We start from the raw sequence: 27,720 nt of genomic DNA, 5'->3' as shown, positions 1-27,720 counted from the left end.
TGGCTAGAGTCAAAGTGCCACCCACATGTATCCTTGAAGAGGCTTCAGCTGGGACATAAGCTGAGGCTCCATCTGGTGTCTCTGCATCCTTCCCTGTACCCATACAGATCTCTATATTAAACTTCTCTGCACCCCTATGGGCACCCACATAAACCTGACTATCTTCTAGCATGCAGAATGGTGAAATGATGATAGGAGTCAGATCCTGTCAACTGAGGAGGACACCCAGGAAGGGTATAGACAAAGCAATACTTCCTGTAAATGGGATCAGAGTCTACCAGAGTACAAGATGAAAGTCACATACAATGAAACCAATTGCCCAAGTCTCCTAGGAAAATCAAGCTATCTACTTTGTAGTTTAATTCCTTGTACCCTTGAACTGCCATGACTCTTGTTCCAGGCCAAACAGGTCTTCAGAACTTCCCCCTAGCAACTGACAGGGAAAACTCACAGTGTTGGCTCTTAGGTCTTGGATCTTTTGGGAATATCCTGCCAAGTGTGACAATATATCTTGCCTTCACCCCACCTCTATTTCTACAGGAACTAGTTATTTAGCAGGCATTGGCTGCAAATTTCAATCACCGTGTCCAGCTAAGTGTAACAACTTCCCAGCTAAGGAGTTCCTTCATAAAATATATGTTCCTTACACATGCCTTTTTCTTGTGACTGTATAGATTTAAGCAGCAGCCACTGTCACCTCCAGGCAGTGGAACAGAGGTTGTGCCCATTCTAAGATTTGGATAACCATGGCTTTCTATAAGCCCACAAACCCCAGAGAGGTTAGAGTTAGTAGCTTCTGATTTTGAGAGCAAAACATGCTGAATTCAGTTAAGCTCCTGGAAGACCAGCAGCTCAGATCCTTTATTTTACAGGGAAGAATTTGGACTATAAGAGACTGGCCAAGGTCACCAGCTCTTAATGGTACAACCATATAAACAGGGGCTCATCTCTGGCCTTTGCCAAATGAGTACTTGAAATTAGATAAACTAAAGTCGAGAACACTAAATAAATTTAATACATGAAAAGATTATTACATATTGTTTACAGTATGATATGGTAATTTGTATGTCTTACTGATAACAAATGACAAGATCTACAGCAGGCTCAATACAGTAACATCGAAGTTAAAGTTACCCAGACTGCCAGTAGAGCTTGAAATTTAATTTCAAGAGCTGTACAAAACAGCTACAGGACCTATAGTAATCTGTACATGTCCTTTGATGACAAAGTCACAGGTGTTTCTGATACTCCATGTTCTGCTTCCTACATTTTCAATGACAGGAAATGCAAAAATTCCACTAGAAGTTAGTTAAAATAAGGATGGGATAAAAAAAGGTTGATGTGGAGAAATCGGCTGCTTTTAGTTTAGGCTCTGAGACATCCGTACAGGAACCCTGTGCTACAACCAGCCTTTGACAGGGATGATAATGCTGTGCCTACACGGCCTCCTGGGAGACTTGGAATGTAGAAATGAAGACCGTAAGGCTCTTTTTCAAGGTTGTTGTGTGAGCTTACAATATTGGCGCGAAAAGCCAAGCGTTCACCATCCGGGGATTTCTACTTCTCTGGCTTTGCAGGGGAAAATTCAAATCTCAAAAAAGGGCGGACCCATAAAGATGCAGTACGCCTGCGCAAAGGCGGGGCAAGAAGCCCTGGGAAGAAGGCGGGGCAGGTGACGCGAGTGGCGCAGACTGCTCCCGCGCTGGCTTTGCTCCGGCGCCTTTGACTCCCTGGTCCGCTGGATAGGGGTAGCCTGGCGGGCTGCGACTCGGAGAGTGTGTCCCGGTCTTTAGGGAGGCGCGGGCGGAGGTGGAGACATCTCCTGGTGTTGCTGGCGGGCCTGGGAGCGGGTGGCAGCTCCGCCCCTGTGAGCTCATGGCGTCATCTTCCGCCCTGGCCCCGCCTGCAGCTCCTCGGTGTAACTGGGTTCTGACTGTCGCAGTGTGTTCGGGGCGGGAAAGAAGCTGCTTCTTAGCAAAGGGTGCAATCGCAGTGTCCTTTCTTCGCCACCCCTAACTACCATTTGTCATGTCTCCACTGGTAGTTAAAGGCCATTTTTCTGGTTTGTGTCCCATCAGCGACCTGGGAGACAGTTCCCAGGGGGCGGGGCCAAGCGAGTGAGGGGCGTTAGATTTTCATCCGGGCATCCCCTGATGCCGCGGCCATCTTTGTTTTGTGCTGAAAGTCGCTATTGACGCCCGCAGACGACCGGGCGTGGGGAAGTGGCAAGATGGCGACTCCCAGAGTGGAGGCGTGGAGGAGCCCTGGGGGGGGTGCAGGGTGGGGCACTACTGCACCTGACCAGAACTCTACTATCTCTAGCTTATTGCACAGCAGCACCAACTCGCCCGCAAGTAGACAATGCACTGCTTTTAAAAGAAGCTTTTAATCTTGATGAGCCTTGGGTCCTTTAAGAGGCTTGCGACCAGAGGTGAAGACGTGCGAAGGTGGGGGAACGGTGACGTCTTCTGACTCCGCCCCCTCGCCCGATAGCCGCCATGTTTAGTTGTTACTTCTTCACACAAGATGGCGGCTCCCAGGGAGGAGGCATGATCGCCCTGCCGTTACCGCTTCTTCTGCCGTACAATTGTCACTTCGGGTCTTAACTCCTGCTCTTTCGAGCAGCTCCTGTGGAAAGGAGTCTTGAGGAGGGAAGCGAGGATTGGACGCTGCCTTGCGTTTGGTTTGCTGTGGAAGAACTGTCGTGGAAGAAGAGAATAGGGGGGGGGGAAGAGAAGCTAGTCTCAAGATGGCGGCTCCCAGAGCGGCCGGCGCAGCCTGAATAGCAGAGGCAGACTCAAGGGAGTGGTGCTAAACCTCACGAGCCATAAGGCTCGGGATCCGGAGCAGCCACCGGGAGCTTGAGCTCATTCCGCCAGCTTCTGACACGCTTTTATTATTTAGGAACGTTGAGGTTCTGCTATCGGTTGCTGAACTAAGTGCTGGGTGGGGAAGCAAGACGGTCTCAAGATGGCGGCTTCCACAATTGTGGTCTGACTGCCGGAGGAGCTGAGAAAACCGCGGCATTTGTGGCTCTTTTCCACCCGCCCCGGAAGCCAGCCTGTGCGGGGACAGGGGGTGTGGGAACCGGACCGGGGCTCCGCCATTTCCGGCGGGGGAGGGCTACGACTGAGGAAGGGAGGAGAGAGGCGGCTCAAGATGGCGGCTCCCAGAGCCTCCTGCTCGAGCTTCTAAGCGGGAACACCCGGGCAAATAGTTAGAGCGACGGCGCTCAGTGGCCTCCAGCTTCTCGGGAATAAGTGCTCTGCAGTTTTGATAAGCTTTTAAGGATACGAGCTGAGTGAGAAGGGTGGGAAGAGCCAAAGGAAGGAGGATAGTTAAGATGGCGGCCTCCATGGAGTCGTCCACCGCTGTGTAAGGAGCCGCTTCGAGAGAGAGCTGTCTTAGACGAAAGGGGGTGTGTGAAGAATTAAGGGTATCCTCCCGTTCAGTGACTTCTTCCCACTTCATCCTTAACCGGAACTATGGCTTCGGCTGTGTCCCCCGCTAACTTGCCAGCGGTGCTTCTGCAGCCCCGCTGGAAACGGGTGGTGGGCTGGTCGGGTCCCGTGCCCCGACCCCGCCACGGCCACCGTGCAGTGGCTATCAAGGAGCTTATAGTAGTGTTTGGCGGAGGCAACGAGGGGATAGTGGACGAACTACACGTGTACAACACTGGTGAGTGCTACCGCCCTGGGTTTCTCAAAGCCTTCCATCTCTCTCCTAGCCCTTCTCTTCCCTACTCCTATCTCTCACTCCCCTGAAGTGTTTTCCTTCTCCCTTTGCAGTTATTGCCATTTGCTTTTTCCCTGATTTTTCAACCCCCGTTCTTACACCCCCGTACTCGTCTGTGTTTAAAGGTTGCATTTCGGTACTTAGAGAAACCCTCTACTCCGACTGGTGAGGGGGAGGGGATGTCGCGGGCGACAGTGACTTCAGACGTACACCGTTACCCAGTGGGCTGGGGCTGGCGCAGCAGCGGATGTGTTCTCTTGGCGCAGGCGGAATCCTCCCCCCTCCTGCGATAGTCCTCATCCCCAGCGCCCATGCTTGTTCCCGAGAAAAGACAATATTTAGATTACTGATCCGTTCTTTACACCTAGAAAAAAAGAGGGAAGCACTCTTTAAGTTGCAGATTTCAACAGCCTAATTGCGACCCTCGTGGCAATTACGGATAGCATGATGACTATACTACCCCCCCCCAACACATACACATACGTGGGGGTATTGTACGAGTTGTGAATTTCTGTGGTTTTTTTTTTTTCCTTTCAAATTATTTCTTTCCTAATCTGGTGCCTTAACAATTGAGTTCCCCCACCCCGCCCCCATAGCAGACCGGAGGGCTTAATGGCTCTTTTTTGTGAGATTGAAGGGGTTAACCAGTCCCTTGTGTCTCCTATTCCCAAACCCAACCCCTTGCAAATTGGGAGGAGCCTGTCTGCAGGTATGGCTGATCTGCAGTCTGGCCTCTGCCCCCTCAGTTATGGGAGCCACATGTTGTTCCTTGCTTGGTTCCCTTGCTCTGTCTCTAGGGCAGAAAGCTTTGTCGCATCCTTCCCCTGTGGTAGCCTTTTGACACTTTGTGCACATCTAGTATAGGGGATTGGCCTAAGTTGTAGGTTGAGTGCCCAAGGGCTTTCAGGACCTTTTCCTTGCCCTAAGGGAGAAGTGCTGGGGCTTGCCAAGGCTGAAAGTTTGTGCCAGTTGTGTCCAGGTGAGAGCCTGGAAAGCCTGGAATACCAGTGTATCCAGACAGAGCCAGCCCCCTTGCCTCTGGTAGACTAGAAGCTTCCCTCTGCTGCAGTAGGTGCAGCCTGCAGTACTTCCTCCCTTGCCAGCTCCTTAGTCTCTTCCGCACACCCTCATCCTTTCTGGGCCCCTGCGGTCCCAGGCACCTCCTCTTCATTTGAGGGCAGGACCAAGTGTGAAGTAATTGACCCCACCCCCACCCTCCATCTCACACACTCCACACTGAGGCGGCAGAAAACAGGCAAGAGATCGTGGTCTGGGGTAGTTCATGGAACAAGGGTTGGAGTCAGACTCTCCTGGCAACTTCCCAGCACCTTCCCTGCCAGGCAGAGTGTACACGCCTGCCTCTGTACCTCTGAACTATTCCCCCTCCCAAGTTGACTTTGAAAGACTGGTGGTTTGTTCAACCCTCTGAGTTCCTTGTCTCTCCACACCTGTTGCCTCCAGGGAGCAGGGCTTTTCTAAGGGCCTCTGCAGAAAGGGGAGTGGGAGGGTTGGTGATGCTTATGTCAGCCCAGGCAGCTGTGGTGGCAAAAATTAGCCCAGTAAGGTAAGGCAACTTGTAGAGTAGTAGAGCTGTTTTTAGAGACGCCTTCCACAGGGGCACCAACACCTTCTCCATTTCCTGGACCGCCTTTCATCTACCAAGGCCTGGAGCAGACTTTCTGGCAGGGAAATACAATTTTAGAAAGTAGGGCAGGGGCCTAATTACAGTCAACTCCAAAGTCCATTGCAGGCCTATGTCTTAGCTTCCTCTACATATTCATTAGTTTGTTGAAAACAGTTGATGACTTTGATGGTAATTTGTTACCACGTTGCAGAGGTTGGGTGTTAGAAGGCCTGGAATCATCCAAGATTAACAGTTTTCAAATTGTTCTGATCAATTTTTAGGTGACTTGAAAGAACAGCTTAGCAGACCCTGCTATGCCCTCTTCTTCACCTTAATGGGTGTAGCCCTTGTTTTGATGGTCTCAGGGTGTGTCCTGTATTTGGCAGGCTTGGAGTTCTAGCAATCCTCATGCTATTCTGGCTGCCCATCCTTCCCTACAACTGCCTCTTCTGCTTACCTTGGTTTTATTTTCAAAGAGGCCTGAGTTCATAATCTGTTCATTCCTCCACCTACAGCCCTTTGCTTTTGTGGGATTAGTACTTAACTCTTTAAAGAGTATGCTCTTCTAGAAACTCCTCTTTTCCTCTTTGAAAGAGGAAAAAGAGCTGGGCGGTGGTGGCGCACGCCTGTAATCCCAGCACTCTGGGAAGCAGAGGCAGGCTGATTTCTGAGTTCGAGGCCAGCCTGGTCTACAGAGTGAGTTCCAGGACAGCCAGGGCTATACAGAGAAACCCTGTCTCCACAAAACCAAATTCAAAAAAAACAAGAAAGGGAGGAAAGAAGGAAGGAAGGAAGGAGGAAAAAGATCCAGGGTGTGTGTGCACACTTGGCTGTCTTTGTCAGCTCTTCAGTTTGCAGGGGGTGGAGTATAATTCACCCAGAGGTTACTCAGTGGAATTACTGGGTTTGTTTGTGCTAGAGAGTGCATGCATACATGACTTTGTCCCTTTAGAGGTAGTCAGTCACGATGGGGGCTGAGAAGACCCTTCACTGGCCTTTTGTAGGTCTTGGGGTTGCAACTGCTTGGGAAGGTATTTTATTTCCGTGAGGCAATTCAGACTACTCAAGAGGCCTCAAGCTCAAGGATCCATACAGGCTGCAGTGAAATGTGCTATGGTGAAGTTGGGTGTGTGTGATCCCTCTTCCAGACTTATTTTGCCTTGGTGGATATTGGAAGTCACCAACCCCCAATGGTTGGGTGTGGAACAGAGCTTGAGCAGGTTCTGTACTACTCAGCCACATCTCTAGTCCCTCCATAGACTTTTGGGGGGTGGGGGAATGTACAAAAATATCTAATGGGATTTCCTACATATAAGGAAATTGGAGTCTAAGAGGGGAAGTGACAGGTCCAAACTAGGGCACTGCACTGGCCACTGGTAGAAGTGGGCCAGAGTGTGAACCTTAATAGACTGAAAACCACCACCTTAGAAACACATCAATTTACCTTTGTCTGTATATCTAAATTTCATTAAGTCAAATGGGTATCACATCTGTTCTCCCATCTATTACAGGCCCTCCTTAACAGGCTCACTTCCTTATCGTCTCATTAGTTTTCCTGATTAGGAAATAGACTATTTACTCTTCAAAGCTCTGTCTTAAATGTTTTTTACTCAGAGAAACCTCTTTCAGTTATGCCCTTCATCAACCCTTGCTCTGCTCCCAAGGGTTGGGCATGGTTCCAGGCTCTTTCAGTTTTTCTTCCTATCATTGGAGAGGTTCACAGCCTACCCACCAGATAGGAAATAGGAGGCCTGGGCCTTCTCTGTGCCTTCCAACATTGGACCTGCCACATCAGAAATGAATTTGGTATAACCAATCACATTGAAAGGAAAATAATTTCTTGAACTCCACCGTGTTCTCTGCTGCATGGGTATCGTAAGTCTATATGGTGATGGGGAGATAAGCTATAAATGAAGTTGGGCTGAAGAAAGGGAAGGTAAAAATGTATCTCATGCTAGAGCCTGCAGACAGGTGGCCTCCTTTCCTCAAGTTCCCCTCTTCTAGTGAGGGTCAGGCATATCAACAATGAAGGACCCAGGGATTGGGTTACATGATACCCCACTGAGTGAGGGCAAGGGAGAACAGCTGTTAAGAGTTATAAGATGGAGAGAGGAATTCACATACTTGCACACTTGTAGGGGATTCGTAGGTGAGATGAGATGGTATGTTATCTCCATACCAAGAACTTTATTCCCTGACAGACTCCTGATGAGAGTTGGGAAGGGCTTCTGAAGAAAGATTTCTTCTGAAGAAGAAACATTCTAGAACCAGATTAGTACCTCTTAGGTCTCAATAGGAGAAGTTGGTAATCTAGGAGGCTCAAGAACATCATAGTTAACTTCTGGCCTGGTCATCTGGGTCAGTGGATTAGCATGATAGGAAAGCTGTGGGCCAATCCCATTTGCCATTTAACTTTTACTCAAGGCTCCCTACCTATTGCTTTAATAGAAGGGTTCTCAGCTGAGTGAGGGACTGCTCATAGATGAGACAGATAGTAAATCAGGTTCATGTCACTGCTGGATTTTACTCTGAATTCAGATGAGTTTCCCTTCCTATGCACCACTCCTCAACAGGGTCTTTTGTTTGTGCTGAGGTTTTGTTTTGAAACAAGGTCTTATTTTTTTTTTTTTAAGATTTATATATTTATTATGTGTAAGTATAATGTAGTTTTCTTCAGACACTCCAGAAGAGGGCATCAGATCTTGTTACGGATGGTTGTGAGCAACCATGTGGTTCCTGGGATTTGAATTCAGGACCTTCAGAAGAGCAGTCAGTGCTCTTAACCACTGAGCCATCTCTCCAGCCCCAAATATTAGTAATTTTTTTTCTGATACAGGGTCTCTCTGTGTAGCCCTGGCTGTCTTGGAACTCACTCTGTAGACCAGGCCAGCCTCGAACTCAGAAATCCACCTGCCTCTGCCTCCCAAGTGCTGGGATCACAGGCGTGCACTGCCGCCGCCACCACCACCACCACCCCTGGCGAAAAAAGGTCTTTTATAGCCCAGGCAAACCCTAAACTCCTGATCTTCCTGCTTCTACCTTTCAAGTGCTATGATTACAGGTAACTGAGGGCTGGGTTGAGGCTGCCACAGAGATTTCTCTTATCTCTCTTTTGTAATTTGTACGAAACTCCTTCCATGGGTTGTTTACTTGTGCAAAGTTGATTTACCTCAGTATTGGAAGCTCCTACATTTCTTGATTAATGTTTGTACTAGGAATAAGAAAATGGATCAAGAGCCAACATTTGGGTGTGTGGACAGGACACATGCATGCATGTGTACAAGCAGTACAAGCTGCGCCACTCCAGCAGAAAAATGAGAGGATGGGGACTATAATATTGTTTTTAGTGACTCAGCTAAACCACTGAAGAGTCATTTTTTTAAAGATTTATTTATTATATGTAAGTACACTGTAGCTGTCTTCATATATACCAGAAGAGGGTGTCAGATCTTGTTGTGGGTGGTTGTGAGCCACCATGTGGTTGATGGGATTTGAACTCAGGACCTCTGGAAGAGCAGTCGGTGCTCTTACCCGCTGAGCTGTCTCTCCAGCCCCACTGAGTAGTCTTAATAGCTAACTGTTCTAGGTGCACCTGGGAAGACCCTCCTCCCTAAAGCAAGGCAGGGCACAGTTGTTGGCCCTTGCCTTGGAGTTGGAAACACAGGATTTTACAAATGGTATAGGAGGAGAGAACTATGCTCTCAAATGCATCTAAATAAAGGGGGCAGAAAAAGCAAAACAAGCACTTTCCTTCTTTCTCAGTACATTGGTCTCCAAATCAAACATCTATTTATTGTAGAAACACACCTGCCTCCCTGCATGTACAGTATGGCTGAACAGCTTAGACTAGTCCACAGAAGCCTCCTGTGTCCTCTCTTCCAAAACAACCTGACTTCCCATCTATTTCTAGGAGGGGGTGACTGGTCTTGACTTTGAAGCCCTTCCCCACAGTAGCTGCAGCCCCCTTCCTCAGATCCAGGACTTGAAATCCTTCCTACAGCCTTCTCAGATCTCACCTGACTGACATACAGCAGGTCTGCCTCTGGGCCCCAGTCTTAGAAATTTTGGGAATGGACAGACTGACTGACAGACTAAGTGATTTATTCTTTAAATATGTGGCATGGTAGAACAATGTGTTTGCCTATAACATTATCAGAACCCTTGCCACTACAGGTGTGAAGGACATGGGTGCCTAGGTGAAAGAACAAACTGCCAGGCAAGCTAGGGAAGGGGGCTCCATTCCAGCTGAAGGCTTTACCACTGTCTTGTACTGTCTTAGGGAACCAGGAAGTACCTGAGGGATGATTTCCCTTTCTTGGTGACTTTGTCACTTTAGCCCCAGTTAGAAGTGTGAGGGGCTCCTGAAAGTTTCTGCCACGGAAGCTCTGCTTTGGTTGCCACTTCAGGCTTGAGAATATTATGTATGTGGGGGAGGGGTGCTGCCACAGAGCCTGTGGACCATCACCTAGGAGATGAGTGGGGAAGTCAAAGCAGAGGCAGCTAGGCTTTTGAGGTCAGCAGAGGCTGCCTCAGGCTCTTCTTAGCCAGCAATCTCTTCCCCATCTGTCAGCTGCCTGAATGAAGGGAAGGCCTCAGCCTGTAACAGTTAAAGTTTCCAGGACCACCTATAGGTGCAGCTGTAGGCTCTGGCTATCTTAACTCTGTGGTACAGAGAGAATCATGGGCTCTGAATAGGAATATGAACCTTATACCATTTGGGATGTAGAAGTTTAATGATCATGTAAACAGTAGGGGAAGGAAGTCATGATCTACTAGATTCTCAGAGGCTGATCAATTATCTTGGTTGATGACTTTACTGCTTTCTGAGATGACCTTAATGAGAAGTTGTACAATAGTTTGAAAGCCAGAGTTCTTCTGCAGATGGTTTGAATAAAATGGCTAGAGATTTGGGATAATGCTCTTAAAAGTGTAGTGTGCTGGCTCAGCCCCTTCTCTCTTGGCTACATGTGAAGACTAGGAGTTGGAAACTACAAGACTTATGGAATAAGAAGAATGGGGAAGGCAGGGGACACTTGGGTTCTAGAAGCTCCTGGATGTTTTAACTTTTATTTTCTTTTCTTCAGCGACCAACCAGTGGTTCATCCCAGCTGTGAGAGGGGATATCCCTCCAGGGTGTGCAGCCTATGGCTTTGTGTGTGATGGTACTCGCCTACTGGTGTTTGGTGGAATGGTAGAGTATGGAAAATACAGCAACGACCTCTATGAACTCCAGGTAATAACATAGAGCCTCTGTGGGCATGGGTTGTTTACACTTCCTCAGGCCCTGTGGAACTCTCCATAGCATTCCTTGTACTGGTTTTTGAGCTAAGGCAGGAGAGGCAGTAGAAAGGATTATTTAAGAGTCCACCAAGGCTGTTCTCTCCTTGAACAGTGTCAAAAGAGAGAACGGGACCAAATTCTTTAGAACTTATGTGTTTCAGCAGTGTGCTCTCTCATTCCAGACAATCTTTTCCTTATGCCACAAATAGCCCCTGGCCCCTAACCAGTGGCCTTCTCATGTCTTAAATATTATTGATTTTGTAGGCAAGTCGCTGGGAATGGAAGAGACTGAAGGCAAAGACACCCAAAAATGGGCCTCCTCCGTGTCCTCGGCTTGGACATAGCTTCTCTCTTGTGGGCAACAAATGTTACCTGTTTGGGGGTCTTGCCAATGATAGTGAGGACCCCAAGAACAACATTCCGAGGTAAGGCTTTGTCCTATTTTTTTTTTTCTCTGAAGGATCCCACCAGAGTGGGTCTACTTTCTCCAGGTATAAGACTCATCTGAAATTTTAAAGTTGGTTGTACCAGCTGACTACACCAAAGCCATGTTTCTCTCATATGCTGGCTTGTCAATGAGAGAATAGATTCAGTGCCTTTTTAAGAAGTTCTCAGCTTTGAGATCTGAGCCCCTGGGTAGGTCTTATAGGAGGAGAAAGCTAGGCTAGAGTTAGAATTGGCCTGGTCCCTATCCCTCAGGTCAAAATTAGACCTGATTGCTTCCTTTGCAGCTTCTGCTGCTTAAACATTTCCTGATGAGCATTTCTAAGGGCTGCTCCTAATATGTGGAGGTAGTTCCAAGCTGACACCCCCTTACTCTAGTGAGACCCACATATAATGCCTGGTATTTTGTACATGATTGCCTAAAAGGACTTGCCATTGAGTCTGAACTTATCCTGTAAGCTTCTAGCAGTCTCTTTTGGGGACAAGGATAGTAGAGGTTGTGGTTTCCATGGCCTTTGCTCTTTTGTGTTTTAATAAATCTACTGCTCACTGAGATAAACTGGTAAAGCCTGTGGTGCATGTGTTCAAGGTTTGCTATGACTGATCTTCCTCAGGTACCTGAATGACTTATATATTCTCGAACTACGGCCAGGCTCTGGAGTGGTAGCTTGGGACATCCCCATCACTTATGGTGTCCTCCCTCCACCCCGGGAGTCACATACTGCTGTGGTCTACACTGAAAAAGATAACAAGAAATCCAAGCTGGTGATCTATGGAGGGATGAGTGGCTGCAGGCTAGGGGACCTTTGGACCCTGGACATTGGTAAGAAATTGCTGCTATTCCAGTAGCTTCAGAGCAAAGCCAATCTCCTGGATAGCTAGCCTTGAGTGGCTGTCGTTGCCTAGTGAGGTGGGACTTATAGGAAACTAGTGTCCCCCTTAGTCTTATCAGTGGATAGGAAACAGAGTAAGGCTTGGCACACTACTTTATGGACTTTGAAGAGAATAGGGAGAGAGTACAGTCTTTTTGCAATGGAATTCCCTCAATCCAGGTAGAGTCCTGACTCACTTTTCAGTGGACAGTCTGTATGTGGAATGGTATATCCTGATATGACTAGTGTGATAAAATTTATTACCCTAGATCAGTTTTTTACTTGGGCTATAAAGTGGGTGATGGATTAGGTGGGGGTAGATACTGCTCCGTGGGTCACAGCACCCAAACATTTGAACATAAACAAAACTTGAGGTTTTTGTCTAGTGCTAAAGTGGCATGGAGGTTAAGTATGTTCTACAGGGAGTAGAAGTTCAAAGGAGAGGTTGGGGGTAAGCTTGAAACCCCTATGTCATCCCTGAGAGTGGTGATGCCTTATAGCAGGTGCCTAACCCTAACCCTGGTACTTTTGGGAAGAAACCTCCTTGTCCAAATCATCTGAACATCTTTAGAAATGCTGAAACATAGTTGTTAGGGCAATAAATTAGAGGGCTTGCTGAGGAATTTAGGAAGACAGAGATGTAGCTGTTATGTTGTTTAGGGGCGAATTGGCCAAAGTACTAGGACTATGGTGTCTGATCCAGCATAGGTAATCTCTCCATTTCTACAGAGACATTGACATGGAATAAGCCCAGCCTTAGTGGGGTGGCACCCCTTCCTCGCAGCCTCCACTCTGCAACCACCATAGGAAACAAGTGAGTGTCTGCTCTTTTTTTCTCTGACCTGAGCTGCCCATAAGTCCTGAAGGTTTCTCAAGTCAGTTTTGTCAACTGTCCTTCAATCCCAAGGAGGCCTTTTTCTGGCAGGTCTGGCATTAAACAGCTACATACTCTCCTTATTAAACATAAAAAAGATAGATTAAGGGTGGAGGGACTGCATGTAATGTAGCCTGAGACCCTTTCTTGATCTGTAAGGCTGCCCCATCAAGAGTATAGATGGTGTAGTTCCTCATTGAATCAGGATTCTTTATGAATGCCAAGGTAAGAGTGAACCATCGGGTAGAAAGTGGCATATTAAACAGTTTCATGCATCCTCCGGGACTCCTGGGGCCTTCTAGAGAACTGAACGTGTTCAAAACTGTAAAATTGGTACTTCTCTTCAATCCTCTCTTGCATTTTCTTCATCCTCCTAGAATGTATGTATTTGGCGGCTGGGTGCCCCTTGTCATGGATGATGTCAAAGTGGCCACACACGAGAAGGAGTGGAAGTGTACCAACACACTGGCTTGTCTCAACCTGGGTATGGCCTTTTCAGGCTTAGAGTGGCCAGGGATGGGGTGGCCCTGGGAAATTTTTAGGGTATGCAGGAAGCAAACTCAGGCTTGTAAATATTGCCAGAAATATCCAATGGGTAGAAAACTCTCAGGCAGAACTCCTTTTAGCTTGTATGGGCTCTTTACATGTGCCTGACATCCATAAGTGCAAAAGCACATATAGTGCAGAAGTGTCTCTTGTACTCTATTTATAGAGACTATTCTATATAGGCAATATCTCCAGGACCTTAGCCTGCCATACACAGGGCCAAGTAGCACTTTCCCCTTATAATCTTGGAGATCATTCCATACCCATACATAGTGAGTATATCATATTCTTTAATATGCTGTACAGCTTTAATTCTAGCATCTAGGAGGCAGAAGCAGACCAGCCAGGTCTTAGTGAAACCCCATCTCGAAAACAAAATATTTGAGTTACTTGTAATGTGACTGGATGCACACATTTTCTTTAGATCTTTACTTGATTTTTTCATGTGTTTCCCTTTGCCCATCTCTTAGGATTATATTATTTTTATGTGCAAGGATTTATCTTCCAAATACTTTCCCAGTGTATGGCTTAATTTTCTTTTTATGCTTTTGGCTCAGTTTTGTTGACTTTTAATTTGATACTCCAATAACTTGACCTTCCCTCACAATGAAAGATAGAGGGCAGCTTGGGAGTTCGTGGAACAGGTTCCTTTTGTCCTCTGTGTGACCTCCAGCACCTGTGCACCTCTAGATACCATGGCCTGGGAAACCATCCTGATGGATACATTGGAGGACAACATTCCTCGAGCTCGAGCAGGCCACTGTGCTGTAGCCATCAATACTCGTCTGTACATTTGGAGTGGCCGTGATGGCTACCGCAAAGCCTGGAACAACCAGGTCTGCTGCAAGGACCTGTGGTATCTGGAAACAGGTAAGGTACTAGGCCACTGTCATTCCCTGCTCCTGAAGCCTCTCTATTCCCTGTCTTAACAGTTGCTTTGTTGTATTATAGAAAAGCCACCACCTCCAGCCCGAGTACAACTAGTTCGAGCTAACACCAACTCACTGGAAGTTAGCTGGGGTGCAGTGGCAACAGCCGACAGTTACCTTCTACAACTCCAGAAATATGACATTCCTGCCACAGCTGCTACGGCTACCTCCCCCACTCCCAATCCAGTCCCGTCTGTGCCTGCCAACCCTCCCAAGAGCCCTGCACCAGCAGCAGCTGCACCTGCTGTACAGCCACTGACCCAAGTAGGCATCACACTTGTGCCCCAGGCTGCCACTGCACCCCCAAGCACAACCACCATCCAGGTCTTGCCGACAGTTCCAGGCAGCTCCATTTCTGTTCCCACTGCAGCCAGGACTCAAGGTAAGTGAGGGCCATAGGCATTTGTGTAGGGCTTAGTCACTGGAGATACTAAATTTGTTGCCTAAATAGTGGCTGCTGCTTTGTTCTTGGTTGATTTAGCTTTGGTTTTGTTCTTGAAATGGGGGATAAGAGTGCTCTCTCTGTCTTGCTGATGGGAAGGTCTTGGGGGCATAGAAAAGTCATACATAAAGAACACATATGTCAAGGAATAGCTCGAGTCTGCAAGTCTGCCTTAAATTTGGCAGAGTAGTGGGATATGCGTAGAAGAGTACCTCCTGATGATCAACCCTTTTTCTTATCAGGTGTCCCTGCTGTTCTCAAAGTGACTGGTCCTCAAGCTACAACAGGAACACCACTGGTTACCATGAGACCTGCAAGCCAGGCTGGAAAAGCTCCTGTCACTGTGACTTCCCTGCCTGCCAGTGTGCGAATGGTTGTACCCACACAGAGTGCCCAGGGGACGGTGAGGATCTGTTACTGAGTGGGGCTTTATGGTGGCCCAATAGTGTAAACAAGAGTTCTCATGTAGCCGGGCGATGGTGGCACACACCTTTAATCCCAGCACTTGGGAGGCAGAGGCAGGTGGATTTCTGAGTTCAAGGCCAGCCTGGTCTACAGAGTGAGTTCCAGGACAGCCAGGGCTACACAGAGAAACCCTGTCTCAAAAAACAGGAAACAAAACAAAACAAAACAAAAAAACTTCTCATGTGGCCTCTAAAAATACATGTGTGTGCGTGCATGTGTGTATCCCTGGGGCTTGGGGTGTGACTTACTTAATAGAATGTTTGCCTAGCATGCATGAAGCCCATCCGCTCCCATCATATGCTCTTGTTTTGTAAGATGTTACTGCATTAAAAACGCCATAGGCCTTTAAATCATAGCACTCAGGAGACAGTACAAGGACAGCCAGGGCTATACAGAGAAACCCATCTCAAAAAACTGGAGCAGGGCTGGGGAGGGGGTTGGGGAGGAGGCACACCTTGACATTTTCATTGTGGTTTTCCTGATTTGGAAGGTGGAGGGAAAAATCTAGTTAGTTGGGTTTGACCCAAGTCTGTGAGAATGAGCTGTATGTAACCCAAAGGTTGTATTTTGTTTTGGGTTTTGACAGTCTTACTCCGCAGCCCAGGCTATCTACTATTTAGAGATTCTCCTGCCTTAGCCTCCTGAGTCTAGAATTATATGCATGAATCGTACCCAGCAGTGATGTTGATAGTGTTATATGTGAAACCCTTCACTGCCTTGTGGTAATAAGCATGTGTTCTTGTACTGAGATATGTAGAATGATTTATTTTTATTATAAATGTATGTAGTAAATTAATCCAGTGGCTTTATTTCTTTACCTTAGCTAGTTCCTAATAATCACAAACAGAGGCTAAGATTTACAAAAATTGCCTTGAGTCAAATAGCAATTATTACTCCATTCTAAACCTCCGAGCTAATCAGGCTTCCTCCTAGACAATATCCACATATTGCTTGCATTTTTTCATCCTTTGTTCTAGCTCTCTTCTAATGCCTCCTCATAATGGGATAGAGAAATTAACATTTAAAATAATATACGGGTAATCTTTACACAGTATACAAAAACATTTTGCCAACAGAGCTACATCTCCAGTTCTGGCTATGGTCTTTTTATTTATCTCTGCAGTGCTAGGGATAGAACCCTGTTAGGAAAGAACTTCACAAACCAACTACACCCCTAGCTTTTACTTTTGAACCAGAGTTTCACTAAACTGTGATCTTTCTGCTTCAGCCTCCTGAGTAGCTATGATTACAAGCTATGCCCAGGCCTAGCTTGACCATGGTTCTTTGATTAAAAATCTACTCCAGGGTTAAGGGTGTAGCTCAGTTGGTTGAGTGTTTTCTTAGTGTGCATGAAGCCCAGGGCTCAGTTTCAAACATTGCATTAGCCATGCAGTTGCATGTCAGGAATCCCGACATTTGAGAGGTGGAATCAGAAAGATCAGAAATTGAGGGTCATCTTTAGTGTGAGTTTGAAGCTAGCCTGAGTTATGTGAAAACCTTTCTCAAAAGAAAGGAGAACTTGGTAAGCACCTGCCTACTTGTCCGTTTGCACTAGGAGAGAGGAGCCTGAAATAGGAAAAAACTGGATGCTGCTGAGCCTTCCTGGCAGGTTCTGAAAGTGTCATTGAACGTGGAAGTAGGTGGCAGGTGGAACCATTGCAGCTCACATGCTTTGTGTCTACCACAGGTGATTGGCAGCAACCCACAGATGAGTGGAATGGCTGCATTGGCTGCTGCTGCTGCCGCCACACAGAAAATCCCTCCTTCCTCAGCACCCACGGTGCTAAGTGTTCCAGCAGGCACCACCATTGTCAAGACAGTGGCTGTGACACCTGGCACAACCACTCTTCCCGCCACTGTGAAGGTGGCCTCCTCCCCTGTCATGGTGAGCATTTATCTTCTGGGCCTGTTGATCGAACAACCATTTGTTCTAGGTTTAGGCCAACCTTTGGGGCCATTGGTTTATAATCAGTACTGGCATGGACTATGGAATATGCAGTTACCTTGAGTTAAGGGTGTTGAGCCTTAGATTAGACTTATGGAGAGTTCAGGCTGTTCTCTTGCTGCTCGCCCAACCAAACTGGATGGACAGTTGGTCAGCAGAGCTACAGCCATTATGTTGCTGCTATGTTCATTACTCATTTCTGCTTCTCCAGGTGAGCAACCCAGCCACGCGAATGCTAAAGACTGCAGCTGCCCAAGTGGGGACATCTGTGTCCTCTGCTGCCAACACATCTACCCGCCCTATCATCACAGTACACAAATCAGGGACTGTAACAGTGGCCCAGCAAGCCCAGGTGGTGACCACAGTGGTAGGCGGAGTCACCAAGACCATCACCCTAGTGAAGAGCCCCATCTCTGTCCCAGGAGGCAGTGCTCTGGTGAGTGACAGGCACTACCTGGCTGTGTGTGCCAGTTGCCAGCATATGGTGAATGCCACTGGTGACTCGTAATCTTGGGCCAATTCCAGTATAGTTCTAGCCCAGGCCATGCCCTTGTTTGGTTCCAGATTATTGCCTGCTCTATCCTTTTCTTTTTAGATTTCCAATCTGGGAAAAGTGATGTCAGTGGTCCAGACCAAACCAGTTCAGACTTCAGCAGTGACAGGCCAAGCATCTACAGGTCCTGTAACTCAGATCATCCAGGTGAGCACTCACTCATTCACTCTCAGAAGTTGTCCCTAAACACCAGGCCCATGGGGATGAATGGACACTGGGAAACAAAGGACAGAAGATGCCATGAGCACAAGTGACTCAAAGGCCTTGCTAATATCACAGCACCCATAGTATTCAGAATGTTCTCTGAGTTAGAGTAGCTAAACTTAATAATGTTTCTTTCTGGCAGTAGTTCCTGTTAATTCATAACTTCTCCCTTTCAGACCAAAGGACCCTTGCCAGCAGGGACTATCTTGAAGCTGGTAACATCAGCAGATGGCAAGCCCACAACCATCATTACCACCACACAGGCTAGTGGGGCAGGGACCAAGCCCACTATCCTGGGCATCAGTAGTGTCTCTCCCAGCACCACCAAACCTGGCACAACTACCATCATTAAGACCATTCCGATGTCGGCCATTATCACCCAGGCAGGCGCCACAGGTAAACATGCAGCTTTCAAAAGGCCCTTGCTGGTGAATATAAATCAAAAAGATGAGAAGCCCTCACAGCTTATTTTCTCTGGACCTTTCCCCAATGCAGGTGTTACCAGCAGTCCTGGCATTAAGTCCCCCATCACAATTATCACCACAAAAGTGATGACTTCAGGAACAGGAGCACCTGCCAAAATCATCACTGCTGTCCCCAAGATTGCTACTGGCCATGGGCAACAAGGAGTGACCCAGGTGAGGCACACACGGCCCCTCTTCACTCAGACCACATGTGTCCTCCTAACAGGCCTGAGAGGGGCAGCACAGTCCAGTCAGCCTGAAAGTGACATTGGTGGCACTTTGCTCTGGTGTTCCAGGTGGTGCTAAAGGGGGCCCCTGGACAGCCAGGCACCATCCTCCGCACTGTGCCCATGGGCGGCGTTCGCCTGGTCACCCCTGTCACCGTCTCCGCTGTCAAGCCAGCTGTCACCACATTGGTTGTGAAGGGCACCACAGGTGTGTAGCCCACAGGCCAGGTCCTCGGCAATGGCTGGGGGAGGATAACAGGTGTTCTCTCCAGAGCCTTCTGTCCTTGGTGGCTACATGGCAGGGCTCCCATTCCCTAGCCCTCTCCAGAGAGACAGGCTACTAGATAGAAGAAATTAGTAGCAATAGGCCTCATTCTACCTCTGCCTTTCCCTCCATTTAGGTGTTACAACACTAGGCACAGTGACAGGCACTGTCTCCACCAGCCTTGCCGGAGCTGGGGCACATAGCACCAGTGCTTCCCTGGCTACACCTATCACTACATTGGGTACCATTGCTACGCTCTCAAGCCAGGTGATCAACCCTACTGCTATCACAGTGTCCGCTGCACAGACTACACTAACAGCTGCTGGTGGGCTCACCACACCCACAATCACAATGCAGGTAAGTGGGTCCTAAGGATGTATACCACCATACACAGCAGCACTCCCATATCAAAGTAGGGAGCATTTTATCCTTTCTCAGTTCTGTAGACCTATGTAATTATGACAGCTCTTCCACAAGCCATGGTGTGATCTCTGTCTCAGTCTTCCTGGTGACACATGTGAGCTATGTCCAGTTTGAAGACACTAGGATCTCATAATGTGCATATAGTAGTATTTGTTCTCTTGTCGTGTTTTTTTTTCTCTCTCAAATTGGACAAGAAGTGGTAAGGGATCTATTTTACTGGCCTTTGAATACTGTCTGGGAAAAGGATTGACTGTAGTACAATTCCTTTTCCTGCTGCAGCTCTGCCTCATTGTTCTTTCATCCTCATCTTTAATAAGTCATTGTTTTGAGATCATGGGCCAAGCTTATCTTAGATTTTCCTTGGATAGTTAGCAGAGTTGGTGGTCCCAGTTAACATGGGCAAGCATAGGATACTATGAGAAGCAAATGTGAAATCACATAGTCCAGGCACTAACTCCTCTGTTCTCTTTCACCAGCCCGTCTCCCAGCCTACCCAGGTGACTCTGATCACAGCACCCAGTGGGGTTGAGGCACAGCCTGTACATGACCTTCCTGTGTCAATTTTGGCCTCACCTACTACAGAGCAGCCCACAGCAACAGTTACCATTGCTGACTCAGGCCAGGGTGATGTACAGCCTGGCACTGTGACACTTGTGTGTTCCAACCCACCCTGTGAAACCCATGAAACAGGCACCACCAACACAGCTACCACCACTGTTGTGGCTAACCTTGGGGGACATCCTCAACCTACCCAGGTGCAATTTGTTTGTGACAGACAGGAGGCAGCTGCTTCACTTGTGACCTCAGCTATTGGACAACAGAATGGTAACGTCGTCCGTGTCTGTTCAAATCCCCCCTGTGAGACCCATGAGACAGGCACCACCAACACTGCCACAACAGCCACCTCCAACATGGCTGGGCAGCGTGGCTGCTCGAACCCCCCCTGCGAGACTCATGAGACAGGCACCACCAGCACTGCCACTACAGCAATGTCCAGCATGGGCACTGGGCAGCAGCGAGACACTCGTCGTGCCACTAACACCCCCACTGTAGTGCGGATCACTGTGGCTCCTGGGGCATTGGAGAGAGCCCAGGGTACTGTGAAGCCTCAGTGCCAAACCCAGCAGACCAACATGACCAACACCACCATGACTGTGCAGGCCACTGGAGCTCCATGCTCAGCTGGCCCACTGCTCAGGCCAAGTGTGGCACTGGAGGCTGGGAACCACAGCCCTGCCTTTGTGCAGCTAGCTCTTCCAAATGTCAGAGTTGGGCTAAGTGGCCCCAGCAGCAAGGACATGCCCACAGGGCGCCAACCAGAGACATATCATACTTACACAACCAATACCCCAACTACAGCCCGCTCTATCATGGTTGCTGGGGAGCTTGGTGCAGCTCGGGTAGTTCCCACATCTACGTATGAGAGCCTCCAGGCAAGCTCTCCTAGTAGCACCATGACTATGACAGCCCTAGAGGCACTGCTATTCCCTTCGGCTACTGTGACCCAAGTCTGCTCCAACCCGCCATGTGAGACCCATGAGACGGGTACCACCAACACCGCCACTACCTCCAATGCGGGCAGTGCTCAGCGAGTATGCGCCAACCCGCCTTGTGAGACTCATGAGACGGGCACCACACACACAGCTACCACTGCCACATCAAATGGAGGTACAGGCCAGCCTGAGGGTGGACAACAGCCTTCCAGTGGCCATCCCTGCGAGACACACCAGACCACTTCTACTGGCACCACTATGTCAGTCAGTGTGGGTGCCCTGATTCCTGATGCCACTCCCTCTCATGGAACCCTGGAGTCTGGCTTAGAGGTGGTAGCAGTGCCAACTGTTACCTCCCAGGCTGGTGCCACATTGCTGGCCTCTTTCCCAGCACAGAGGGTATGCTCCAACCCTCCTTGTGAGACCCACGAGACAGGTACAACGCACACGGCCACTACTGTCACCTCTAACATGAGCTCAAACCAAGGTGAGTAGAAGTGTCCAGTAGAGGAGGGTAAAGATATTCTGCCTTAACCATGGCGGACATGGGGTGGTCCTAAGGAAACCTGTGGTGGTAAAAGCAAGTGCAACTGATCTCCTCTTTGACACACCCACAGACCCTCCACCAGCTGCCAGTGACCAAGGAGAGGTGGCGAGCACCCAAGGTGACAGTGCAAATATCACCAGTGCCAGTGCTATTACTACAAGTGTGTCTTCTACACTGCCAAGAGCAGTGACCACTGTGACACAGTCTACACCAGTCCCAGGTCCCTCTGTGCCGGTAAGCCTCACCTCCAGAGGATCCCTTCTATGGCCTTTTGCCCACTATGCCTTTTGTCTGTGCTGTCCATAAATGGACACTAGATGTCACCCTTGTACCATCATGGTATTGCTCCTTAGTTCTTTCAGACCATAAAAGGGCAATCTTGGTTCCCTGGTTCCTGGGAGGCAGGAGGCAGACAGTCCCTTAGAGGCGCCTTGGCACTTTATTTCTGCTGTTGGTTTCCTTCTTGGCTGTTCCCCATCATTTGTCTCTACAGTGAAGTCTTCTGGGCATGAGTTGAGATTTGACACAGGCTTTCCTCTTGCCACACCTTTGCTGATGCTTCTTGACTCAACTTCACCATTTACATTTATCATAGGGTAAAAAGTGGCCAGCCTGTCATGGGTGATACCATAAACCTACAGGGAAAAAACAAAGGCTATCTTGTTTTTCAGCCTTGCTGCCTGGTTCTAGCCTTTGTCTCCTCCCCTCTCCCTCTGACGGGGGCTTCTCTCCCTTTCTAGAACATCTCATCATTGACTGAGACTACCCCAGGGGCTCTGAATTCCGAAGTCCCCATCCCAGCCACGATAACAGTGACCATAGCCAACACAGAAACTTCTGACATGCCCTTCTCTGCTGTTGACATCCTGCAGCCCCCAGAGGAACTCCAGGTCTCACCAGGGCCACGCCAGCAGCTGCCTCCACGGCAACTCCTGCAGTCTGCCTCCACACCCCTGATGGGGGAGTCCACCGAGGTCCTGTCAGCCTCCCAGACCCCTGAGCTCCAGGCCGCCGTGGATCTGAGCAGCACTGGGGACCCATCTTCAGGCCAGGAGCCTACCACCTCTGCTGTCGTGGCTACTGTGGTGGTCCAACCACCCCCACCCTCCCAGTCTGAAGTAGACCAGTTATCACTTCCCCAAGAGCTAATGGCTGAAGCCCAGGCAGGCACCACAACCCTTATGGTTACAGGGCTTACTCCAGAGGAGCTGGCAGTGACTGCTGCTGCTGAAGCAGCTGCTCAAGCTGCAGCCACTGAAGAAGCCCAAGCCTTAGCCATCCAGGCTGTGCTCCAGGCCGCACAGCAGGCTGTCATGGGTAGGTATCAGCTGGCAGATTTGAGGGATAGGTCCCTTAGGATGAGCAACAGACAGCCTTACAGAGAGGGCTAAGGCACCATTTGGGGGCAACTTGAGATGAGATCTGCTTCCTGTGAGGGTGTACAGTGTAACTCAAGAGAGGCCTGTGTAGGACAAGTAGTCCAGGAAGGAGACATGGGGCCTAGTGGTGAGGGGTGTAATAAGGTGTGGGCAGGATAAAAGATTAGGGAAACAAAATCTTGGGCACACCATTGCTGTCCATTGGGCCAGGCACACTTGTGTTCCTTTTGAATAGTAGTTTTCTTGGTCCTGGAGCAGGCACTGGGGAGCCCATGGATACATCTGAAGCAGCAGCAGCAGTGACACAAGCAGAACTGGGTCACCTTTCAGCTGAAGGCCAAGAGGGTCAGGCTACCACCATACCCATTGTGCTGACACAGCAGGAGCTTGCAGCCCTGGTGCAGCAGCAGCAGCAGCTCCAGGAGGCTCAAGCTCAAGCCCAGCAACAGCACCACCTTCCCACTGAGGCTCTGGCCCCAGCTGACAGTCTCAATGACCCATCCATCGAGAGCAACTGCCTCAACGAGTTAGCTAGTGCTGTCCCCAGCACTGTGGCCTTGCTACCCTCAACAGCTACCGAGAGTAAGCTGGGCTGCTTTTTGGCAGGGGCAAATAATTGATAGAGTTGAACTGATGGGAGGTGGACAGAGTGTAGCAAGGTGGCATGGAGGTTCTGCCTCAACACAGAACCTTCTCCTGGCTGATACTTTGTTTCTTTCCAGGCCTGGCCCCATCTAACACATTTGTGGCTCCCCAGCCTGTTGTTGTAGCCAGTCCAGCAAAGATGCAGGCTGCAGCTACCCTTACTGAAGTGGCCAATGGCATCGAGTCCTTGGGTGTGGTGAGTGCTTCAGTGGCTCCAGAGTATAGGGCAGCACTGCCTTTGGGCCCCAAGGGCTTGATGTCATCTCATTTCTATTCCCCAGAAACCGGACTTGCCACCTCCACCCAGCAAAGTCCCTGTGAAAAAGGAGAACCAGTGGTTTGATGTAGGGGTCATTAAGGGTACAAGTGTAATGGTGACACACTATTTTCTGCCACCAGATGATGCTGTTCAGTCAGATGTAAGTATGCCCAGTAATTGGTACTCTTGGATAGTGGGGTGGATCTTTGCCATGCCTGTGAGGGAACTGTCATTAAAACAAACTTAGTTTCCCTGCCTTGTGAGGGGAGCTCACAGAACTCCATCTTTGTACCATTTGAACAATTAGGAAGTAGCAAGGCCAGCCAGAGAGAGACCTTCCCCACCAGAGAGTAAGAAGTCAAACTTGATCCTTTTCTAATGGCATCAAGCCCCAGTTAACTTCACCATGTCCCTGGGGCCTCAATATAAAAGAAATAGCCATGCTCTTGGTCCTATGTTACTCTAGGACATTGGCTATCCTAGATCAGCACTCTAGCACTGAACTGCCCCCTAGTCCAGAGTATTCTTTTTGACTGCAAGCCTCAAGCCATTTTCTTCTTTACTAGTTTTCCACCTCTTGCCTTAGGATGACTCGGGCACAGTCCCAGACTATAACCAGCTAAAGAAGCAGGAGCTGCAGCCAGGCACGGCTTATAAATTTCGAGTTGCTGGAATCAATGCTTGTGGCCGGGGGCCCTTCAGTGAGATCTCAGCCTTTAAGACTTGTCTGCCTGGGTTCCCAGGGGCTCCTTGTGCTATTAAAATCAGCAAGGTGAGTCTTTCTATGAGCCACCTTTCTGTTCCCTGTTGGTCTGCTGTCTGCTCTAAGGTGGTATGTATGAACAGAACCAGGGGGGTAGCTGGACTAAGAGTATACCAGATAAGGGCAAAGTAGCTACATTCACCCTTAGTAAATAAGATACATGCCAGGTTCTCCATTCATAAGTCTTTTTGTCTAGTCCTGAAAGTCCTAAGGAGGCCTGGGTCTTGTTAGTCCATTTTCAGATGCAGAAACTGAGGCACCAAGAAGCCAAATGACAAGTTATGGGTTAGATGATGAGTTGGGGGGGGTTCTGTTATAAAGGCTCTTTAAAGTTTTTTAAAATTTAATGTGGAATAGCTGGGTTGTTTTGGATTTTTTAAAGCTTTTTGTTATGTTTGTATTTAGTTGGGGGGGGGGCACAGGTGTTCCACAGTGCTCGTGTGAAGGTCAGAGGAGATCATGTTGGTCTCGGAAATCAAACTCAGTCATCAGGCTTGGTAGCAGGCACCTTTACCATACTGCTGAGCCATCTCATCACCCCCCCCCCCAATATCTATTGTATCGGGGGAGGGTTTTTTATAGGGAATATTAGCAGGTCTATAAGCGTCTAGCCATCTTACTCTGAGCAAAGGCAGGGTGGGCTGAAGCCACAGTGGCTGAAGGAGACATGGCTTGACTTTATGTCCTGGGTTCTAGAGCCCAGATGGTGCTCACCTCACCTGGGAGCCACCATCTGTGACCTCCGGCAAGATCATCGAGTACTCTGTGTACCTGGCCATCCAGAGTTCACAGGCCAGTGGTGAGCCCAAGAGCTCCACCCCAGCCCAGCTGGCCTTCATGCGAGTATACTGTGGGCCTAGCCCTTCCTGCCTAGTGCAGTCCTCCAGCCTCTCCAATGCCCACATTGACTATACTACAAAGCCTGCCATCATCTTCCGCATTGCTGCCCGAAATGAAAAAGGCTATGGCCCCGCCACACAAGTGAGGTGGTTGCAAGGTAAGTGTTCACAATCCTTTTGGGGCAATTTTTAGGGAAGGTATGGGAGAGCACTGAGTGGAACAAAGAGTAGCTAGAGTAGGGGGGGCTTTAGACATTGTAGGAGAGGGTATAGGATATTATAGAAGAAGCTCTTCTGTTCTGGAGGTGCACAGAAGATAACTTGGGATATCTAAAAGTGAGAAGGGTTAGAAGAGGGGCTAGAAGAAAGCAAAAGCTTTTAGACTCAAGAACAGTATGTCCTAAGGCCCTTAAAATGGGTAGCTCAGGCTGAGGATACCTCCCAGGAGGTATCTGTCTCACGAGGGACATGGAGAGGCAGGAACTGAACCTGAAGGATGACATAGGCAATCAAGACTGTGACAAGTGAGGTATACCCAAGTGTTCCTGCTTTTTGCCTGGCTGCTCACCATCCATCCAATTCCTTTCAGAAACCAGTAAAGATAGCTCTGGCACCAAGCCAGCGAGCAAGCGGCCCATGTCGTCTCCAGAAATGTAAGTAGTCTCTTTCAGGAATCTTCTGTGGTGGGTACTTAGAGTAGAAGTAAGCTCCATTTCTCATCAGCTGCTTGGGATTATATCCACACAAGGATCTGAGTTAGTGTTTTTGTTATGCTCTTGGGACCCTCTATAACTATTCTTTCTCTTTCTCTTGTATAAGGAAATCTGCTCCAAAGAAGTCTAAGGCTGATGGTCAGTGAGGAAGCTGGCCAGCATCTGGATCCTCCAGACCCCTCTGCTTCAGGAATGCCCTATAGGGCCTACCTTCCCGCCCTGCCCACCTGGCCTTTGCACTTCACCCTCACCAGCTACTGGCCACCATTCAGTCTCCCCTTTCCCTCTGTTTTTACAATAAAGAAAGCACATTTTACCATTGCTGTTGGGAGGAAGCAGAAAGCAGATTGGAAAGAACAGCGAGTAAGTGCAAGTTGTGCTCCTTCCTTTTCCCTACCTGGTGCCCTCCCTGGGTCGAGTATGACTGGACAGTTCAGAGACTTTGGGAAGAAATATTAAAACTGAAAACAAAGAAGATAGCATCCATACTGAAGCCTGCACTTGTTTGTAGTTCATCACCCTTGGCCTGAGAGGCAGCCAAGGGCTAGAGGGGGAAGGGCATCCCCCAAGTTCCCTCAGAGGCTTTTCCCAGCAGGTACCCCATCCTGGGTGTCTGTCTGGTTCTATTTCATTTTGTTACTATCCTTTTATTTCCAGCCACCTCCCATCCCTTCTTCAAGCTTAGCCAGACCCTATCTCACCCAGCAAAGTCACAGGAAGTTTAATGTATCTCAGAGGCCTTTGAGTTCCCACTCAATACCTTTCCCTCTATACAAAAGAGAGGGGTGGGAGAGCCTTGGTTGGTCTGAGCAGTGGCTGTGAAATCCTCCCAATGGGCACAGAATGGCCCCCAGTAACCCCGGCTTTGACCTACCTTTTTGAGCCTGAGGGCTACATTACCAACTGCTGCATTTGTTGTATTTTTTAAGTTGAAATTAATGAAGTTAACATTTTTATTGTAATTTTAGCCTTAGCGTGTGGAGGTTTATCCCTTTTTGTTAGCTGTGTACAGAATGTGTATCCTATCTTTTTTCCCCTCTTGGCTAATCATTGGCAGGGGTCTTCCTGGGGAAAAGCTAGAAGAGCAGCTAGGGCAGGAGAGAAAGTGTCCTGGGTGAGACTAGGTAGATACTGCCCCACTATCCTGTTGCTAGCCCCTGCCTGTTTCTGGAACAGTGTGAGACAATTAAACATCATTCCTTATGGGTTAGCACTTAATATGTAGAGGCTTGGGCTTGAAGGTGGTGTCCACCTTAATCAGTATCACTTGCCAAGACTGACCCTAAACAATACAGCAGGGGCAGGGAACAGGTGGGACTTGACCCCCTTGAAGGCAGCCCAGGATAAGGGTTGGGTATGCCATATCCCACAGGCTATGAGTAGGTACCAGATACCAACTCAGTAATTAATTTTGTAGCATTGTCCCCAAGATCGGGATCTTTTTTTCTCTCTCCAGGACCCAAGTTTTAGGCAGTGAGTAATGTTTGCAAACTAGTTACTGAAGGATTTAAAAGTGGACAGCCAATGTGTTCAGCCACTCTGGCCCGTACATCCTGGGGCCTCTAGTGTATTGTATTATATTTCTCTGTGGAAAGTCATGTTTAGTCAAATTGGAACCCACTCACCTGTTCCCTTTGTTTTCCCTATCCCTTCTCCTGAGCACCCTTTGATTTCTGAGGACAGTACTACCCATTCATCTATTGTAGAGTAACCCTTGTGACTCAATATTACCATAGTGCGATGTTGTTTTGTGCTATTTTGAACAATTAAAAAGACTTTTTTTGAAATAA

The 27,720-nt window shown here is 48.5% G+C and overlaps 1 protein-coding gene across 4 annotated transcripts; it reads left to right on the top strand.

Moving 5' to 3' along the window:
- The first annotated feature begins 1,710 nt into the window (after positions 1-1,710).
- Positions 1,711-27,720, top strand: Hcfc1 (host cell factor C1). Of its 4 annotated transcripts, none has more exons than XM_052171923.1 (26): positions 1,711-3,678; positions 10,444-10,592; positions 10,904-11,064; positions 11,698-11,906; positions 12,685-12,769; positions 13,207-13,313; positions 14,066-14,245; positions 14,327-14,686; positions 14,989-15,149; positions 16,899-17,096; positions 17,368-17,592; positions 17,752-17,856; positions 18,090-18,309; positions 18,409-18,551; positions 18,674-18,812; positions 19,006-19,226; positions 19,769-21,272; positions 21,403-21,566; positions 22,073-22,649; positions 22,967-23,293; positions 23,434-23,552; positions 23,638-23,775; positions 24,202-24,387; positions 25,075-25,375; positions 25,807-25,870; positions 26,037-27,720. In XM_052171923.1, exons 1-26 carry the CDS (start codon positions 3,486-3,488, stop codon positions 26,074-26,076), a joined length of 6,276 nt encoding a protein of 2,091 aa, XP_052027883.1. In that variant the 5' UTR covers positions 1,711-3,485; the 3' UTR covers positions 26,077-27,720. The 4 variants fall into 4 exon arrangements, with proteins under 4 accessions (XP_052027883.1, XP_052027884.1, XP_052027886.1 ...); XM_052171924.1 differs by having other exon boundaries at positions 1,712-3,678; positions 22,970-23,293; XM_052171926.1 differs by having other exon boundaries at positions 1,713-3,678; positions 22,205-22,649; positions 22,970-23,293.

Source organism: Apodemus sylvaticus, chromosome X (assembly GCF_947179515.1).
Source record: "Apodemus sylvaticus chromosome X, mApoSyl1.1, whole genome shotgun sequence".
NCBI lineage: Eukaryota > Metazoa > Chordata > Mammalia > Rodentia > Muridae > Apodemus > Apodemus sylvaticus.
Note: the sequence above shows the minus strand (reverse complement) of the source record. Positions and strands in the feature narration are given on the sequence as shown.